General features: G+C 61.0%; 1 protein-coding gene and 1 long non-coding RNA gene across 2 annotated transcripts; one reads left to right on the forward strand and one right to left on the reverse strand.

Moving 5' to 3' along the window:
* On the forward strand, positions 1-18,458 carry Cacng8 (calcium voltage-gated channel auxiliary subunit gamma 8). Its single transcript, XM_087201035.1, has 5 exons — positions 1-100; positions 1,848-2,296; positions 10,781-10,864; positions 11,771-11,911; positions 13,722-18,458. The coding sequence occupies exons 2-5, from the start codon at positions 2,125-2,127 to the stop codon at positions 14,447-14,449; spliced, it is 1,125 nt and encodes a 374-aa protein (XP_087057161.1). The 5' UTR covers positions 1-100; positions 1,848-2,124; the 3' UTR covers positions 14,450-18,458.
* Positions 94-3,608, reverse strand: LOC101723698 (uncharacterized). Its single transcript, XR_015447330.1, has 3 exons — positions 3,274-3,608; positions 1,019-1,392; positions 94-883 (listed from the first exon to the last, which is right to left on the reverse strand). It is a non-coding gene; the product is annotated as an uncharacterized LOC101723698 (long non-coding RNA).
* Positions 18,459-18,928: the final 470 nt, after the last annotated feature.

Consider the following 18,928-nt stretch of genomic DNA (forward strand, 5'->3'; position numbering starts at 1 on the left):
GCGGCGAGAACCGGGAGCCCTGGGGCTTCTCGGGGGCGCCGGCAGGGAGGCTGGACGTCCCTCCGCAGCCCGTCGGAGAGTTGACCCGTCGCCGCCAGAGGTGAGGGAGCTTCCAGTAATCGGAGGTGGGCGGATGTGGAATTGGGGCTCTGCGGCCCCCCGACCCTGGAGACGGGCCTGGCCGCTCGGGAGAGGGTGCCGACCCCTCCGCTTCTGGGAGGCTCTGGAAGTGGGGCCCGTGCTTCCCCCCGCGCAGCCGTGGGCCCAGGGCTCGGGGAGGAGTCCCCGAAGCCGGGCAGAGTGCCCCCAACTGCCCAGCGCGGAGCTCCCCGAGTCTGCGAGGAGCAGCCCCCGCCGCGGAAGGGGGAGGACGCCCACGCCGGGGTCCCCAGCTCACCCCCGGGGAGGCAGAGGCAGGAAAGTCCGCCGGCCGGAGAGAGGGGAAGGGGCCGTCCCAGGCCGCGGGACGCAGGTCCGGGCGCCCTGGCCAGGAGCGAGCAGCCAGGAAGGGACTGCGTGTGGGCAGGCGCGAAGGGGGCGCCAGGCCGTCGCCATGGAGACGCCCCCCAGCCGACCTGGAGCAGCCCAGCCTGGGGCCAGCTGACGGGGGGCGGAGGACGCAGGGACGTGGGAGGCCAAGGTCACCCCGCGGCGGGACCGGGGCTCTCGGAGGTGTCGCCGCTGCTCTAAGGGTTCCGGTCTCTTCGCCGCCGCCGGGGGTTTGGAAAGAAGTCCGGGAAAGTGGGGGACACAGGTAAGGGACGCCCGGCCGGGAGAGCGACGGGGTGAAGCGGAGGTGTGGGGGGAGTGCAGAGTCAGAGAGTTGAAGTCTTGGAGATCGCGTTTTCCTGAGCGCTGCGTGGACTGGGGGATCGCTTTACGCCTGGAGGCAGACGGGAGAATGGGAGTTCGCGCCGGTGAACCCTGGGTGCCCGGGGCGCTCCCGAGACCGGACGCCTGTGGGCCCGGGAGGGCCGGCGGGGCGATGCTGGGAGCTCTGGTGGGCGGGCGGGGGCACCTTGGCGGGTGGCAGGAGCGGGCTCGCGGCTTCTGGTCCCCTGAAGGAGAGTTGGGTCCGCGCAGGTTGGGGAGATCCGGGGCGGGGGACCCTCCGAAGCAGGCGAGAGGGACCGTGAGGGCACCGAGGGTAGTCCTCAGGGAGGCCGGGGCCTGCGGGGCAGAGGGGGCTGTATTTCCCGAGCGCAGTGCAGTCCAGGCCAGGAGGAGGACGTTTGTGGACGGGGCCAGTCGGGGTCCGAGGAAGCGGCTGATGAGAGGACCGGGCGGGAGCAGCTGGGGCTTCCGTGGCGGCCGGGAGGAAGGAGTTCTCTAAGTTGCAGAGGCAGCCGGGACCAGGAGCGGGAGACTTTTGGAAAAAGATGGGCAGTTTTCCTGGAGTCAAAGACAGAGTAGGGGATGGGGTACTAGTCCTGAGGACCCCGGATGTGCCGGGATGGGGCGTCCTTGCAGGCCAGGTGGGCACATTCCAGGACCCAAGGGAGCTTTTCGGACCCCGGCTGCTTGGCCCCAGATCAAGTAAACTGGGGTTTCTCGGGTGGAAATCCAGCCCCGGACTGGAAAGGGCTGCAGGGGGTGCCGGAGGGTGCCGGGGGTCACACGCCCCCAGCCGCAGGGTCAGAGGGGACAGGGACCCCCCCCGGGGGCAGTGAGTGGGGATCCTGCTCGTGCCCGAGCGAGGGCCCCTGGGTAAGTTTTTGTTTTTTAAAGCTGATGAGAGACTGTTTTATTTTTCCCAAGGGGAGGAAACTGTAGCAGGGCCGGGGCGGTCCCTCTCCCCAGGAGGCAGGGGAGCGGGACCGGGCGCGCTGACCCCTGTCCCCCCGCAGCCGGACGCCATGGCCGCGCGCTGACCCCGCCGCCGCCTCCCGCCGCCTCCCGCCGCCCGCGCCCGGCCCGGGCCCCCAGTTCCGCCTGCGCTGCGCCCCCCCACCCGCCGCCGGCCTGGCCCCGCCCCCGCTCCCCCGGTGGTGGCCCGCGGCCCCCCGGTTGCCCGCGGTCAAGCTGGAGTCCTTGAAGCGCTGGAACGAGGAGCGGGGCCTCTGCTGCGAGAAGGGCGTGCAGGTGCTGCTGACCACGGCGGGCGCCTTCGCCGCCTTCGGCCTCATGACCATCGCCATCAGCACGGACTACTGGCTGTACACGCGCGCGCTCATCTGCAACACCACCAACCTCACGGCCGGCGATGACGGCCCGCACCGTGGCCAGGGCGCGGCCGAGCGCAGGGACCCGGGCGGCCTGACGCACTCCGGGCTGTGGCGCATCTGCTGCCTGGAAGGTAGGGCCCCGCGCCCCCGCCCTGCACCCGTGAGCCCAGGCTGGCCTCGAATTCACAGCACGCTCCTGCCTCGGCCTCCAGAGTGTTGGGATTACAGGTGCATGCCACCTCCCCGCCCCTTCGGACAAGAGGTCTTTCGAGGTTCCCCAGGCTGGCCGCCATCGGGCTCCAGGCACACCAGCTCCTGGTCTCTCCTTCTTCCCCTCCCTGTGTCCCTCCCTGGGCCCTGCCCTGGCCAGGCCTCGCTGCACCTGGTCCCCCTGGCCTCTGCCCGCCTGCTCCTGGTCTCCTGACCTCTCCTTGGTCCGCACCCTGCTCCTCGTCTCCTCTTGCCCCCCACTTCCTCTACCTGGGCCTTGGGCCCTCTCTGCCCTGTTGAGCTCTTTCCTCATTGTCTTTGCTCCATGGCCCCCTGAAACTTCAGGCCCCTCTCCAGGAGAGCTGGGACTCCTGCCTCTGGTCCCCCTTGGCTCCTCCCTCGCAGGGACCTTCCTCTCCCGCCTCCTGTCTGCACCCTCATCTGTCACCCTCAGGTGCCCTTCCAGCCTCCCACGGTCCCTCTCCCCCTTACCCCTTCAGGCGGCTCTGCTGGCCTCCCCCTCCTGCGCCCTCCCTGCTGCTTCTGCCTCGGGCGCCCCGCACGCCGCCGCAGCCTCTGTCTTGACCTCCACCTCCTCCGTCTCCATCTGTGTTCTCGCCTCCGTGCCAGGTCCCTCTGTGTCCCCAAGATGCTGCCCTCTTCCTCCCCAGCTCCATCCCTCTCCTCAGCACCAGTGTCTCTCCATGCGTCTATATCTGTGTGACCAAGGTCCTCCTGCTCTGCCAGCCTCAGAGCCCCGTCCCCAACACAGAAAGGAAGGGAGTGGCCAGAAACCCAGAGGAGACCCCCACACCTCCAGCCCCGAGACCGGAACACCTTCTCTGTGCCCCCACCCCCTTTCCTTCTGCCCCGGCCTCCTGTCTTCCTAAGCACTCACCTGGGCAGCAACCCCAGGACGCACTTCATCCAGTCGTAAGGCGGCTGCCACCTCCTCCGGGGTGAGGAAACTGAGGCTCAGAGAGGTGAGGCCCTCACTGGGCGGCCCGGCCGTGCCATGGTGGGCCTTGGGAACTGATCCGAAACCCCAGTTGGCTGCAAACACTCAAAACTAGGGAGACTTCCTCCTGTGGAAGACCCGACTCCCAGCTTCGGAGCTCTCGGAGGTCTGAACGCGTGTGGCCCCGTGCCCTGCGCTGGCGGCCTTGGCCCCTTCTGATTAGCAGTTCCCAGATGCGTCCACGCCCTGTCACCCCCACCCCTCCCTCTTCTCTAATTCTGTTACTTTCTTCCTCCTGAGGGTGTTCGAGCTCACCTCCCTTCACTGGCCTCACTGAGTGCCAGGCAGAGGGGCCTTGTGTGCGTGGGGACTTGAACCGTGAAACCCTAGGAGATTGGGTAGCAAGGAGTAAGAATGCCACCCACCCACTCATCCATCCATCCATCCATCCATTTATTCATTCAACAACCAGTCTTTACTGGCTGCATCCTATGTTCCAAGCTCTGTTCTTGATTCTGGGGCAGTGTGGGGAAAAAGCAGACAAAAGTCCTTGTCCTTAAATACCTAATGTTCTGGAGGGAGAGACGCATACTGCCGGGGAGAGAGAAACACTCGGGGTGTTCAGCCCCGGAAGGACCAGGAGCAAGGGCAGGGCCGTGCAGGGTGTGCGCAGTGGACGAGGCCAGGTGACCCCATGCAGGTGACATTTGAATGCAGGTCTGGAGGACGCACAGAGAGGCCCTGGAGTCTGGGGAAAGAGCTTGGGGTGCAGGAGCAGCAGTCGCCAAGGCCGGGCGTGGGTGTGGGCGGTGTGGCCCTGTGGGAGGTCAGCATGGCAGGGCTGGGGCAGAGGCGCGACCTTGAAGGAGGCCCGGTGTGGAGCTAGCAGGGCCCCGGCCTTGCAGGCACCACAGATCTGTGCTTTCGCTGTGAGACGGGAGCCATGGAAGGTTCTTGAGCAGAGATCAGCAGGAGCTGACTGACAGCCTAACAGGATGGCTGTTGCTGCGGTGTTGAGCAATGACCAGAGAAAGCAAAGTGGAAACAGGCAGTGGCTCTCGCAGTGGGGGTGTGGAGCTGGGGAGTGCTTGGGTGTCCAGAGTATACTGACTCCCGTGGCCAACAGAGGCAGGGGCATCTCTGCAGACACGGGGAAGGAGTTCTGTGTGGTGGCCCCAGTTGTGCACATAGGACGGTCCTCCCCCCATGGGTGCCTGCTGCCCCTCCGGGGGTGACGGCCTGGGAGCCTCTGAACCCAGGCGGTAGGTGCCATTCAGCAGCTGGAGTCGCAGGTGTTATGTTTTGTTTCCTTTATTTCTCTCACCCCAGTTCTTCGGAGGGATGCAGGCTCCGTTCTGAGCATGTTGATTTCTTTTCTATGGTGTTTTGTTTTGTTTTGGGTTTTTTGGTACTAGGGATTGAACTCAGGACCTTGTGCTTGCCAGGCAGGCGTGGCACCACTGAGCTATATCCCCTGCTTTTCTATGATTTTTTTGAGACAGGGTCTCATTGTGCAGTTCAGGCTGCCCTTGAACTCACTATGTAGCCCAAGCTGGCTTCAAACTCATCCCGATCCTCCTGCCTCAGCCTCCCAAGTGCTGGGATCACAGGCACGTGCCGTGCCGCCCAGGCCTGTTGAATTTAAGATGCCTGTGCGAAGGGCCAGGAGTGGCACAGGGCTGCTCCCCCAGGCTCTGTGGTGTGTCCTCTCTGCCTTGTCCACCTGTGAAAACAGCCGTGAGCATGGCGTGTCCCAGTCCAGCCTCAGCTGTGGTCGCTGCAGTTTGAATTTTACATCGTTTTCAGGAGCCATGAAATCCCCTCTTTGCTATTTTCTCCACCTTCTGTGAACCGTGAAACTGTGCCTTCGTGGATTCAGTCCATGGCCCACGCAGGGCTGTGGGAGGGTCTGGTCCCGGCTGGGCCATCTCGTGTGGCGGAGGAAGTCACCTAAAGAAAAGGACTGAGAGGAAGAGGAAGGAAGCAGTGCAAGGGTTAAAACTCTAGGGCGAGGAGAAGCCAGCAGGGGGAGCTAGGAGAGGAGGGGGTTCGGGCAGAAGCTGGTAAGTGGGTGTCCTGATAGCCGAAGGAGGTTAGTGTGCCACGGTACCACGGTGGCTGTCATTCACCTGTCGCTGGATGTGCTCGTCAACCCTCAGAGCAGCTACTGCCTTCCAGAAGAGAAAGCCAGGCTCAGAGAGGCAAGGCACTGTCCCCAGGTCACGCAGCACCATGTGCCCGGCTCGGGGCTGGAACCCAGGCCTGTATTTCCTGGGAGAAGAAAGCAACAGGTCCACTGCTTGCAGCCAGTGGCATTGCTGAGGGCAGACCTGGGCAGGCACCTGCCGGGCTCCCCGCCGGGTCGTGCCTCCCGATGGCAGAGTGTGTCTGAGACTGAGATGTCTCTGCATGCTCTGCAGACACATGCACGGCATCCGCCTCTTGTCTTCCACAGACAGCAGGGGGACCTTTTTTTGTTTTTTGTTTCTTTGTTTTTGGTACCGGGGATTGAACTTGGGTCCTTGCGCTTGCGCAGCAGGTGGCGAAACCACTGAGCTAAATCCCCAGCTCCTTTTTTTGTTTTTTTGAGACAGGGTCTTGCTATGCAGTTCAGGCTGGCCTTGAACTCACTGTGGAGCCCAGGCTGGCCTCGACCTCACAGTGACCCTCCTGCCTCAGCCTCCAGAGTGCTGATAGGTATCCTATCTGTGCCTCTTTTCCCTGCTGGGAAGGGAAGATGCTAATTGTCTTAACTCCCAAGGTCAGGGTGGAGTTGGAGGAAGTGAGGAATAAAGTATTTTCCAGGCTGCAGGGCTCAGCGAGGGCTGGAATAGGGGCTTCATCATGTTATTGCTACATCCTCCTTAGGGATTGAGGTGACTTAGCCTTGAGCCCTTCTGCCTAACAGCTCAGGGCTTCTCACCTCCGGCCTCTCCCCAGCCCGTAGAAGTAGAGTGTGAGCTGTTTCTGTCATTTCATTTTGCTGGGGCTGGGGATGTAGCTCAGTGGCAGCCCCCACGCCTAGCATGCAAGAGCCTCTGTCTTCCATTCCCATCACCGCCAGAATAAAATTTTCTAGTAGCCATATTCAATCAAATAAAAAGAAACAGGTGAGCCAGGCTTGGTGGCACACATTTGTCACCTCAGTACTCAGGAGGCTGAGGCAGGAGGATCACCACGAGGCCGAGCCCATCCTGGATTACATAAAGCAAGACCCTGTCTCAAAACACCAGAAAAGCAGGGGCTGTAGCTCAGTGGCACCGAGCCTGCCTCGCAAGCACAAGGTCCTGAGTTCAATCCCTGGTACCAAAAAAACCCACAAAAAACCACACACCAGAAAAAAGAAAAGAAACAGGTGAACTTAAAATTTTCTTTAACTCAGCACAGTCAAATGTCATTTGAATAAGTAACTGATACCCAGAAATTATTCGAGACATATTCCATCCCACCCACACAGAGTGGGCAATCCAGTGTGTGCGTGGGGCTGGTGGCAACCACAGCACACAGCTCCTCCCCTCAGCCCAGTCCTCCCCTTCAGTCCCAGAACCTGGCCCTGCAGCCCCTTCTGGGTCCCAGCCGTGCGGAGCCCCCTGCAGCCCCAAGGCAGCGCCCTCACAGTAACCCTGCTGGGGGTCATCAGCCCTCTCAGGTGCTGGAGCCAAACCCAAGGGCCCCCAGGGGCAATGGTTCAGCCTGGGGCCCCAGCCCAGGAGAGGCAAGTCCTGGACCCATCTGTCCTCTTCACAAGGGCGGTATCCCCGGCCCAGCCTGCGTGACCCTGGCCACCCTGGACCATAGAAAGAGGCACGTCCTTGCCTTGCCCTGGAACCCTGGTCTCACCAGAACCCTGCAAAGCCACAGGTCCCCTGGCTCCCTGAGGAAGCCGAGGCTCGGGGCTGTTCTGGTCCCAAAGCCACATGGGGGCCAGTGGGGGCAGCGGACAGCCGTGCTTCCCCCCTCACACACTGCCCGGGGCCCTGAACAACTCCTGCTCTCTGCCTCAGTTTCCTCCCTTGTAGAGCAGAATGAGTCCCTGCCTGGGGCTAGGGACTGTCCACATACAGGACTCAGTGAGCTGGTGCCAGCTTTGCCGGGTGCATGGTTATTGTTAGGGTAAACCGAGGCACGACAGTCCACCAGAGCAGGCAAAAATGAAGCGCAGCAAGCCAGGTTTTACTTTAAGCCTGGCTGCAGGTGAGTCAAGGGAGACAAAGCCACTGACCCTGGGGGTTTGGGCCAGGGGAAACTTTATAGGGGAGTTCAGGTAGGGTAGGGTAGTGCATGGAGGATGGGAAAGTTTTGTCTTGGAGTGAGGAAGTCTGCTGGTCTCCAGGGCGCCTGGACCCGCAGGTGTTGCTGCCTGGGGCAGGCTGCTTATCGAACCTGGCCTGGCTTCCTGTTAACCCTTGCAGGATGCATTGCCTGGGAAGTTTTACTCTTCTGCCCGGGCGGGCGGGGTCTGACACTCACATGTCCCTGAGCACTAGCTGTTATTGCTGTCACTCTGCTCGTCTGCTGAGGCCCTGTGCTATGTGCGTTTCACATTCAACCTCATGTAATCATTCATGTTTTGATAAAAGTATTAAGATGCCATTCAAGAGCTGGGTGCCGGGTGTGGTGGTAAATGCCAGTAACCCCAGCACTGGGGAGGCTGAGGTAGAAGGGTTGCCATGAGCTTGAGGGCAGCCTGGGCTACACAGTGAGTTCAAGATTCAAGGCCAGCCTGAACTGCATAGGAAAACCTTGTCTCAAAAATTAAAAAATAAATAAAGAGCTGGGTGTGGGGATGCAAGCCTGTAATCCTAGCACTCTTGGGAGGCTGAGGCAGGAGGACTGCAAGTTGGAGCGAAGCATGGCCAAAACAGCAATTTCATGAGACTGTCTCAAATTAAAAAAAAAAAATACAATAATATCTCGGTTCATAAATGCTTCTGTTCACAAACAGAAGCTTTGGGCAAAATTTTGCTTCCTTTCACAATCTCCACATCAGGTGACAAACATGACCTCGACCATCTTGCCCAGAATCATGGAACAAATTAAGTTCATGACCTCAGAAGCCACCATATAAAGGGCTGGGGATGTAGCTCAGTGTGAAGGTCCTGGGTTCAATCCTCAGCACCACACACACACACAAACCCTACTCACGAAGGGGAACTTGCTGCTCAGTCTTCGCTGTCACACCACATTGCATTGCTGATGGGGTAGAGCTTATGTTTACTCATTCCTTTTGAAGTTGCGGTAAAATATACATGACATACATTTACTGTCTCCGTCATTTTTAAGCGTGTAGGTCAGTGAGGTTAAATATATCCACCCATCCTCAGAACTTTTGCATCTTCCAAAACCGAAACTGTACCCACTAAACCTTTCTCTCCTCCCCCTTGACCAGCCCTGGCAATCACAGCTCTACTTCCTGTCTCTGTGAATTTGACCACTCCTGGAACCTCACATAATCACAGCATTTGTCTTTCACTTAGCATCATGTCTTCAAATTTATCCATGTCAGAGCACATTTCCTAATTCCTTATTTATGTCTTCATTTTTTTTGAGATAGAATCTCGCTCTCTAATTTAGACTGGCCTTGAACTCAGGCCAGACCTCAAATTTGCTTCGATCCTCCTGCCTCAGCCTCTTGAGTGTTGGGATTACAGGCATGTGCTACCATGCCTGGCTATTCTCTTTTAAAGGCTGCATAGGACTCCACTGTATGTCTCCATCACGTTACATTTGTCTTATTCAGTCATCTGTCAGTGGGCATTTGGGTTGTTTGTACTTTTGGACTATTATGAATGATGCTTCTATGAATATACACAAACATCCTTCTGAGTTCCTGCTTTTAATTCTGTTGGGGTATATCCCCAGAAGTGAAGTGGAACTTTGAGATCATGCAGTGATTGTATCTCTTATTTTTTGAAGAATTTCCATAGTGATTCTCATAGTTGCCACACCATTTCTACTGACTGTGCACAGGGTTCCAATTTCTCCACCTCTTTGCCAACACTTATTTTATTTTCTGCTTTACAAACTCGTAGCCACCTAATGGGTAGAAGGTGGCATCTCAGGGTGCTTTTGGCTGCATTTCCCTAGTGGTCAGTGATGCTAAGCATGTCCCCCTGTGCTTCTCCATCTTTGTTTCATTGAAGAGTGTTCTTAAGCACTTGCTATGTGCTAGCTGCTGTCTGCACACTGGAAGAGGGCACCGCCAGACACCCCTCCTGGTCCTGTGTCCAGTCCTGCTGTGTGTCCCGTCCTGCATCCTCCACTCATCGGCGCTGAATTTGTGGACCTTTGTGTATCACGCTGCACACCTGGACAATGGGCACAGTGCAACACCTGCACTCCACTGCCTTCCAGACGGGGTGTTCAGTCTCAGTCTGGGTCAAGTCCTCACGTGGACGTGGTGAGGTGGGTCCTGTCCTCTGATGTTACAGGCGAGGGAGCAGAAGCAGGTAACGTGGACAAGGTCACAGCGGAAGGAAGGGGCGGAGTCGGGCTCCGGAAGCCCTGTGACTCCAGCACCAATATTCACCACCACAGGATGCCAAGAGCCCTCCCTGCTCTCTGGGACTCTGGAAGCATCGAATGGTTAAGCCACCTAGGAGGCACTTACAGATGCTAGCCCTGGGCAGTACACTCACCACCTTACACTCATTCGTCCTGATCATCCACCACTGCCCCACTTCTCTCTTGGTCTGCATCTCATCTCTCTCCTGCCATTTCATCCGCCCATCCACAAGGCCTCGCGGGTGCCAGGCCCGGGACCAGGCAATGCTGGGGAATGTGGGGGACCAGACTCCGCTTCCCCCTTCAGAGACTCTCAGCTCGCTGCGGGTGCAGATCATAAACCAACCTGATCCACATCCTCACGGGCCGCCCGGGGAGGCCACAGTGCACTCGTGTGTGGAGTGTGGGGAGGCGCCCAGTAAGGAGGACATCAGCGGGGACGGAGGGCAGCGCCCCTGGCCCTGGACAGAGACCTGGAGGTGGACGGAGCTTGCGGAGCTGCTCACGTTCCCTCTAACTCTGTGTGTGCAGTAGTGAAAACAAATCTGCTCCAGTCATGGGAGGCGAGGCGGGCTCCCGGGGGCGAGGAGCCCCGGTGCCGTCTGCCGGGGCGCGCAGACGGCTTCCAGGCTGGGGGTGGACCTCACGTCCTCCTGGGTCCTCACCGAGCTCAGCCTTGCTTCCCACGCCCTGTCGCGCGGTCACCGGTTTAGGGAGACGCAAGCGCTTCCGAAGCCTGATACCTCAGCCCCAGCAAGGTGGAGGCTGCCCGGAAAGACGGCAGCCTTTCCTCTCGGCCCCGGAACAGTGGGGGAGACTGAGGCCACAGAGGTGGGAAGCCGCGCCCACGACTTTGCCTCCCCACAGCCCGGAGGGAAGGGGTCCGGGAAGGGGAGGGACTTCTCGCTGGGGTCCCGCCCCCACCAGCCCGTCCCCCCTCCAGGGTTGAAAAGAGGCGTCTGCGTGAAGATCAACCACTTCCCAGAGGACACGGACTATGACCACGACAGCGCCGAGTACCTGCTCCGTACGTGGGGGTCGGGCCGCGGGGGAGGGGACAGTTAGCGCCCCAACCAATCCCGGCCCAGGTGCTGAGATCCTCCCGCTCCCGACTGGCTCAGTGGCGTCCATCCCGTCCCCACCATTCACCTCGGGGCGGGCCAACGGGGGATCCTGGCTGCTGATTGGCCGCTTGGCTCTTTGACCCTCGCGGCAGCTCTACACTGTGACTAGCTGTCGATCCCGGGCTCGGATTGGCTGCCGCGCTCGGCCTGTGGGCCAATCTGTTGCGGGCACTGACCCTTTCTGAGCCGACTTGGGGAACCCTGGACTGCGATTGGCAGCTACTTGGGGGAACTTGACAAAGACCGGACTACGATTGGCTGAGTCTTCAGCCTGGCTCAGAAATCGCAAAGTCTGGTTGCCTGGGGCGTTAGGAGTGGGTGGAAAGGACTGCAGAGAGAGGGAGAGAGAAAGGGATTAAAGACAGGGAGAAAGAGCTGGATGGTTGGGAGAGGGAGAGAAAAGGATAAAGATGGAGGGAGACAGAGGATAGGTGGGAAAGAGGGAAAGGAGGAAGAAGAGAAAAAGAATCTCATATAGCCAGGCAGAAGAAAGGGAGGGATGGAGACAGGACAGGACAAGAGGCATTAAGAGATCTGGTCGATCCGGAGAAAGGATAGATTCTCAGAAGGGAAGGATCGATAGAGAAGTTGAGAGAGGAAAAGAAGAGGAGCGATGTAGAGAAATAAAGAGGGAAAGAGAGAGCCAGGAGTAGATCGAGGGAGAAGGAAAAGAGGGACAGGAAGCCAGAGAGAGGAATGGGGAAATTTTAAGAACAGTGGAGACGGGGACCCAAACACCAGCCGGGGCGCAGCGGAGGGCGGCGGGGCGCGGGCCGGGGTCCACCTCCCCCTCTCTCCTCCCCTCACAGGCGTCGTCCGCGCCTCCAGCATCTTCCCCATCCTCAGCGCCATCCTGCTGCTGCTCGGGGGTGTGTGCGTGGCGGCCTCCCGCGTCTACAAGTCCAAGAGGAACATCATCCTGGGCGCGGGGATCCTGTTCGTGGCGGCAGGTGAGGGGCAGAGGGAGGGGCCGGCGCGCGTGCGCGCATCCGCGTGCGCGTGCCCGTGTGCCTCCGAGCGCGCGCCTCCACCTTCAAAGCGAGCGCCCCCGCCCAGAGCGCCCCCTGGAGCCCGGAGCCTTCCGGACGCCTTCAGAGCTCGGTCGCCTCCCGCTGGGCCCGGCTGGTGTGGTCTGCGCGCGACCTTGCAGCGCACACAGGTGTCGGGCGCGTCGCCGGGATGCGCGCGGGCGTTTAGGGTCCTGGAGACGCAAGGGGAGGAGCTGGGAAGGGGCGGGACCCTGAGACCCCGGAGGCCTAGGGACTGAGAGGCGGGGCCGGCCACGGGGCCGGGCGGGGAGGGAGAAAGCGAGGGGCTTGAGCCTGGGGCCTGCTGGACCCCGAGCGATCCCCCCCGCCCAGGTTGGTCCTGGGAAGCCAACGGTTGAGCGAAGTGGAACCGGAAGGGGCTGGGCCAGGGAGGCTGGGTGGCCCTGGGCCCAGAGGAGGAGGAGAGTCTAAAAAAGAAAGGGCGTTGCCTGAAGATCGGAAGGAGGGCGGAGGTCACGCCTTTAAGGGCACACTGTGCTAACCTGGCCACCCTCGAGGCTGAGCCACAGCCAGACCTGGAGAGGGAGCCTAGGCCAGAGGACCCGGGCTGGAGGACGGAAGGGGAAGCGCCCCGACCAGTCACAGAAGGGGCGCGCAGGCAGGGGTCAGTCCCGCTTCCACGCTACTGAAAAGCGCTGGGAAATTCCGGGCGCAGGGCTCTGTTTCAGGGGCGGGACACCGGAGGAGGGGTGCGGGGTGCGCTGTGGGCGGGGCCTAGGTATCCAGGCCTGGGCGGGGCCCTGGGGCAGCCTGAGGACCCCCCTGGTGGAGGAGGACCTGCTCTAACACAGGCCACTGTTAGACCCGCAGCGGAGGGCCTGGAGTAGATACCCGGATTTGTGAAGGGAGAGTTTAGGTCAGGAGAGAACGTGATTTTGGAGTCAGTGGGATTTCTTCATGAAGAGTTAAAAGTAGAGAGTGGGAAAAACCCCTGATTTACAAATTAGACCAACCAAGGCAGGGCTTGGAAACCTGTCTCGGACTGTCTCATCAAGGGTGGATTCTATTTTCTTAATTATTACTATTATTTATTTATTTTTGCGGTGCTGGGGATTGAGCCCAGGGCCTCACCCATGCTAGGCATGAGCCCAGCACTCCATCACTGAGCTACATCCCCAGCCCTCTTCATTTTAAGACAGGATCTCCCTAGGTTGCCCAGGATGGCTTTCCCATCCTCCTGCATCAGCCTCCAGAGAGTAGCTGGAATCACTACCACTTCCTGCAAAGGCTGACCAGTCAGAGCAGCGCTTAGACCAGTGGGGCAGGGTCTATACCAGCAGAGGAGGGGCCTAGGCCAGCAGGGGGTGGGGCTTAGACTACACTGGTTTATTTGGGATGTGGCCTAGGCCGCTAGGGGTGGGGTTTAGATCAGCCAGGGTGAGTGCCGCTAACTCGTGGGAGTGAGGCCTAGACAATGCGGGGAGAGTGGACCGTCACTTGCAGGGTTTGGACCAACTATGGTTATGGCCACGCAGGACAGGGTCCGGCCCTTGTAGGTCAGGGCCTAGACCACTGGTGGAGGTGGCCCTAGACTTCGAAGGCACATTCAGGCCGGCCTGGGCAGCGCCTGGGCCATGGGGGGGGGGGGGATGAGGCCCCACCTTGGCCAGTGAGGGGGGGTCCTAGCCCATCTTGGGTGGGCCTGGGCCCTGGGGGCGGGCAGAGGCCGGGCAGGGTGGCCTCGAGGCTCTCTCTGACCGTCCCCGCCCAGGTCTCAGCAACATCATTGGCGTGATCGTGTACATCTCGGCCAACGCGGGCGAGCCGGGCCCGAAGCGCGACGAGGAGAAGAAGAACCACTATTCGTACGGCTGGTCCTTCTACTTCGGCGGGCTGTCCTTCATTCTGGCCGAGGTCATCGGCGTGCTGGCCGTCAACATCTACATCGAGCGCAGCCGCGAGGCTCACTGCCAGTCTCGCTCGGACCTGCTCAAGGCCGGCGGGGGCGCGGGCGGCAGTGGCGGGAGCGGCCCCTCGGCCATCCTCCGTCTGCCCAGTTACCGCTTCCGCTACCGCCGCCGCTCCCGCTCCAGCTCCCGCTCCAGCGAGCCGTCGCCGTCGCGGGACGCGTCTCCCGGCGGCCCCGGGGGCCCGGGGTTCGCTTCCACGGACATCTCCATGTACACGCTCAGCCGCGACCCGTCCAAGGGCAGCGTGGCCGCGGGGCTGGCGGGGGGCGGCGGCGGCGGCGGCGGCGGCGGCGCCGGCGCGGGGGGCGCGGGCGGCGAGCGGGACCGCGGGGGGGCGCCCTTCCTCACGCTGCACAACGCCTTCCCCACGGAGGCTGGCGGCGGCGTCACCGTCACGGTCACCGGGCCGCCCGCCGCGCCCGCGCCCGCACCGCCCGCGCCGCCTGCCGCGCCCGCGCCCGGGACCCTGGCCAAAGAGGCCGCCGCCTCCAACACCAACACGCTCAACAGGAAAACCACGCCCGTGTAGGGCGCGTGCGGGGCGCGTGCAGGGCGCGTGCGCGGCGAGTGCCAAGGGGCAGCCGGGCCGGGCGCCCCGCCCCTCCCCGCGCGCACCCTGCAGACTGCGTGGCCTTCGCCCCTCGCGCGCCCCCGGCCCGGGGCGCGGGGCCGTCCTTCCTTCCCCCTCCGAAGCAGGGACCCCGGGGAGAGGAGGAAGAAGGGGAGGGGCCCTGGCGAGCGACGTGTTTTATTTTTTTGGTGGGATTCAGGGGGAGGGGGGAGGGCCATGGTGTTTTTTGCAGTTTTGAGATTTTTTTTTAATGTTTTGGTGTGTGCATGTGGGGGCGGGGCGGGAGGAGGGGAGGGAGGGACTCCAGCCCAGCCCGGCCCAACTCCTGGAGAGGGGCCTTCACTCCGAACCTAGAGTCACCTACAACTATTCCTCGCACTACATCGGGACCCAGCTCCCGGCAGGGATGCAGGAGGCGGATCCCGGGCGTCCGCGCATGCGCTCACGTCTTCACGTCTCCACAAGGGCTCACTCGCACCTGCTGTGTCAGGTGCTGGTACTAAGGCGGCGCTGGCACGGACGGGTTCATTCATTCACCACGGCCACTCCTTTGTGCGCTTCGCTGCCAGGGGTCGTGTGGAACGCTGGGCAAGCAGAGGGAGGAAGTAGCATTCCTGACGTCCTCATAGAGTTTACATCTTGGGCATGAGCCAGACATGAATCAGAGTCACGCACATACACACTAAGTCAGTTAGGGTGCAGGAGAAATCGGAGATGCCGCTGAAGGCTCCGTGGGGAAGGGGTAACCCCAGCGGGCAGGGGGTGGGGCTGGGACCAGGTGTCCCCGCAGAGAACAGCGTGCGTCAAGGCTCGGGGGCAGGAGGGAGCTTCCAGAGTGAGTTGGAGTGGGTGGGGGAAGAGGCTGGAGACAGGCAGGGCCGGGTTGGGCGGCGACCTGTAGGTTAGGGAATGGCTTGACGTAGGAGCGGACAGCACGGTGCGCAGAGCGAAGACAGGAACCCAGCGCCTGTCACGGGCCCTGGGAACCCACCGTCCCACGGGAGGAAGCACAGCTGAGGAGGCTGGTGGGCAGGGAGTCACGGAGACTTAGGGATCCTCGTTCCACTCATTAATTCAAGCACTCACCCGCTGATGTCTGTTGCTGTGCCAGATGCCTGGTCGGGCTCGGCGAGCCCCGAGGTGCGCAGGCCCAACCCTGCTGCCCGGGAGCTTAGCGTCGTCCAAAGGGCAGCTCAGTCGGAGCAGCTGGAGCTGTAAGCAGGAACACAGGACGGGGGATACTTCCTGGAGAATGTGGTGCCCAGTGTGGGTGCCAAAAGGACCAGCAGGTTCTGCTAGGGGGCAAAGAAGGCTTTCTGGGGGGAAGGAACTACTTGAGCAGAAGCCAGGGGAGGGATTAGGAGCAGCGCTGATAGCTCAGGGAGGGCGAGGCAGGGTGTGTCCGAGGGTCACTGGGATGGCAGAGGGATGTGCTCCCTGTCCGCCCCACCCTGCCCTCCCGGGCTCCCAGTCTGGGGGAGACACCCTGCTCAGGCCCAGGGGCGAGGTCAGCCGTGGCACAGGTGGCCAGGGACAACCTTGAGTAGCAGCAGGGGTTGGAGGAGGAGGGGAGGCCTCTGGGGCTGGAGTGGGAGGAGTGGATCAGGGAGGTGGAGTCGGGGAAGAACCCCTGCGAAGCTGGGGAGCTGGGATGGCCCGCGGGCAAGGAGGAAGGGTAGATGGGATGGAGAAGGCACAATGGGAGGGCAGGAGAGCCCCCGAAGTGGGGAAAGGACAGACGCGGCAGGGTCGTTGGTGGTCAGCAAGGGAGAAGAGGAACAGGACAGACCCTGACAAAATGACACTCAAAGCAGGGGCCGGGGACTTAGCTCAGTGGTTTGGCCGCCTGCTATGCAAACGCAAAGACCAGAGTCCGATCCCCGGTACCCCTCCCCCCAAAAAAGATACTCAAATAAGAGGACAGACCTTGCAAAGATTAAAAAAACAAAGCAAATTTTAAAACCCACCCCAGACTGCAGAGATAAATCAGAGACAAGAGATGAGCTACAAAGATAAGAGAAAAACCAGCAAGCAAGATGGAGAGATAGACATAGCAGCAAGTGTGGTAGAGGCAGAGTTCATATCTGTCCTTTCTCTAGTAGTCCAGACCTACTGGGGGCACCTGCCACAGCCCCGCTGAGGCCCATGGAGTGGGTGCTCCGCAGACGGGGAGAGGCTAAAGTCATAATTCTCTTTCAGTGACTGACACCCACTAACAGCCAGCAGAAAACAGAAGGTTTGGACGGGGCGGGGGGTGCAGGGTGGGGGAGCAGAAGATCAGGCACAGGTGTCCAAAGAGGGCAGAGAAAGCTGGAGGAGGAGCAGGTCCTGGAGGAGGCCTTCGCAGTGAGTAGACCGGGCCTGAGTCCAGAGGGCCCGCAGCCCCAGGAGGAAATCTGAATTCTGTTTGAGATGTGATGGGAAACCCATGGCTGGTTCTCAGCACAGCCATGGCAGGATCGTATTCTTATTTCAACAAAACAATACCAGACTCATGCTGCTGTGCGGGGGATAGATTTCAGGAGTCAAAAGTTGGAGCAGGAGCAAGAGGCCTGGAAACCGTGAGGTTAGAGTTCCAGTGGTGTCAAGCTGGAAGGATCGGGGGCAGCGAGGTGCCAGGGTAGGGAGAAGACAGGAGGCCGAGTTGGGCTTGAGAGTTGGGTGTGGGGTTCTGCGTCCCACCAATAGGGGGAAACAGGACGTCTGGGTGGAGGAGCCAAGGGTTCTTTCTCTTTTGGACCCGGCCAGTGAGAGCTGCCTGTGGCACATCCAGGACCAGGTATCGGGTGGCTGTGAATACTGGAGACCATGGGAGTGGTGAGGTCATGGCTGCAAATGTAAGTTAGGGAAACATCAGGGACAAAGTGACAGAATGTGGACAGAGAAGTGACTGGCTGAAGCCCTGAGGACATCTAAAAGGGAGGAGCAGAAGACAGAGCAAAAGGAGCCAGGAGGGGGCGACCAGGAGGTAGGCAGAAAGCAGGAGCACCCCAGGAGGGGAGGCTGAGGGCCGGAGGGAGAGGCGAAGCACAGCACCCGTGGGGCACTGATCGCAAGGACAGGCCATGTTGGTTCGGGGCTGGGGTAGAAGCTGTACTACAGCAGAGTGGGAGAAAGCGGGGGAGAAGACAGGAAGGGGATCTGGGTAATTATCATGATTAATTTGGTGTGAAAATGACCCAGGAAAGTGCAGGGTAAAGTGCAGACAGGGAGATGAAGACAGGGAATGTCACCCTGGACTCCTCGAGCTACTGCACAGGCGGATTGAGAGACACAAATCTGGGGCAGGGAGAAGAGACCCTGGAGGGCCAGCCCCCGGGGCTTGCTGCTGCCCTCACCAGGCTGCCCGGGACTCCCCGCTGGAGCCAGGGAAGACCCTGGAGGACACGGGGAGGACTCGCAAGTACCAGGCCCTGTAATCTGAGCGTGTGCACCACCCTGTCCCTGCCTTTGGGGGACATAGCACAGATGAGAGGAACAGGCAGGGAGGGGGCCTCTGGGGCGGGCAGGCGCCTCCCTGACGGGAGCCCTGTGTATCTCTGCACCTGACCATTCATCTGCCCATCCACTCATTCATTCACGAGCATATCTCACCTCATGTGCATCCTCCAAGGCTGCCTGTGTACCTCGCCTTGAGCTGGGTCATGTTGAGGCTGCCCCTGGCCCCCACTCATGTCCGCTGGGACAGCTGGGCAGAGAGCAGACAATCGCATCCCAGGGGACACACATGCTGCAAGGGCACCAGGGCTCCAGCGTCCCGGGCAGGTCGGGCACCAGCCCACCTGGAGCGGCCATGGGGCAGAGAAGGAGTTGGTGAGAGGTGGTCCCATCCGGGCAGTGCGCACAGAGGCTAAGGGAGGGGAGAGGAGCAGGCCCTGCTGCCATGTCACAAGGCTGTCCCTGCCCCTGAGGGAGCTGAAACTGCATGGAAGGTCCCCCAGGGGTCTAATAAACTCGACGAAGAGGACTGCTGCTCTGGCTCAGAGTCTCAGTTAACCCTAGACCCTCCCAAGGCCTGGCCTTCCCACCTCCCGGGGACCCATCCATCCACCGTGCAGATCCAGGGGGTTCTGGCTCCAGCGTGCTCCTCTCAGGCCCAGGAGTCGAGGGCCACAGACCTCTTCCAGGGTCCGGCCCGGCCTCCAGGCTCCAGCTCGGGTGCAGGTCCCGGCCCCACCCCTCCCCTGCGGCCCAGCTCCCCAGCCCTGTCCCCGGGCAGGAACCCAGGCTCGGTCCTGCTCGAGCTCTGCCACCTCACTGATTCTGGAGTCTGGACTTTCAGCCCGTCCTTGGCCCTCCGGGACCTGGGCGTCTCCTGCCTCAGCCCCTTTGAGAGCCCCCCAACCCTCCTCCCCACCGGCCTCACCCACTCCCTCACCTCCCCTTAAAATATCCAGGGTCCCTATGGCAACAGGCTCGGGCGACAGGTGCGGTGTT

This window comes from Heterocephalus glaber, unplaced genomic scaffold (genome assembly GCF_053883595.1).
Source record: "Heterocephalus glaber isolate CG9 unplaced genomic scaffold, H.glaber_assembly_v1.0 deba00001745, whole genome shotgun sequence".
NCBI lineage: Eukaryota > Metazoa > Chordata > Mammalia > Rodentia > Bathyergidae > Heterocephalus > Heterocephalus glaber.

Coding starts and splice junctions, on each gene's coding strand:
- Cacng8 (XM_087201035.1), top strand. CDS start 2,125: ATGACCATCGCCATCAGCACGGACTACTGGCTGTACACGCGCGCGCTC. Junction 2,297..10,780: donor GCGCATCTGCTGCCTGGAAG/GTAGGGCCCCGC, acceptor TCCCCCCTCCAG/GGTTGAAAAGAGGCGTCTGC. Junction 10,865..11,770: donor CAGCGCCGAGTACCTGCTCC/GTACGTGGGGGT, acceptor CTCCCCTCACAG/GCGTCGTCCGCGCCTCCAGC.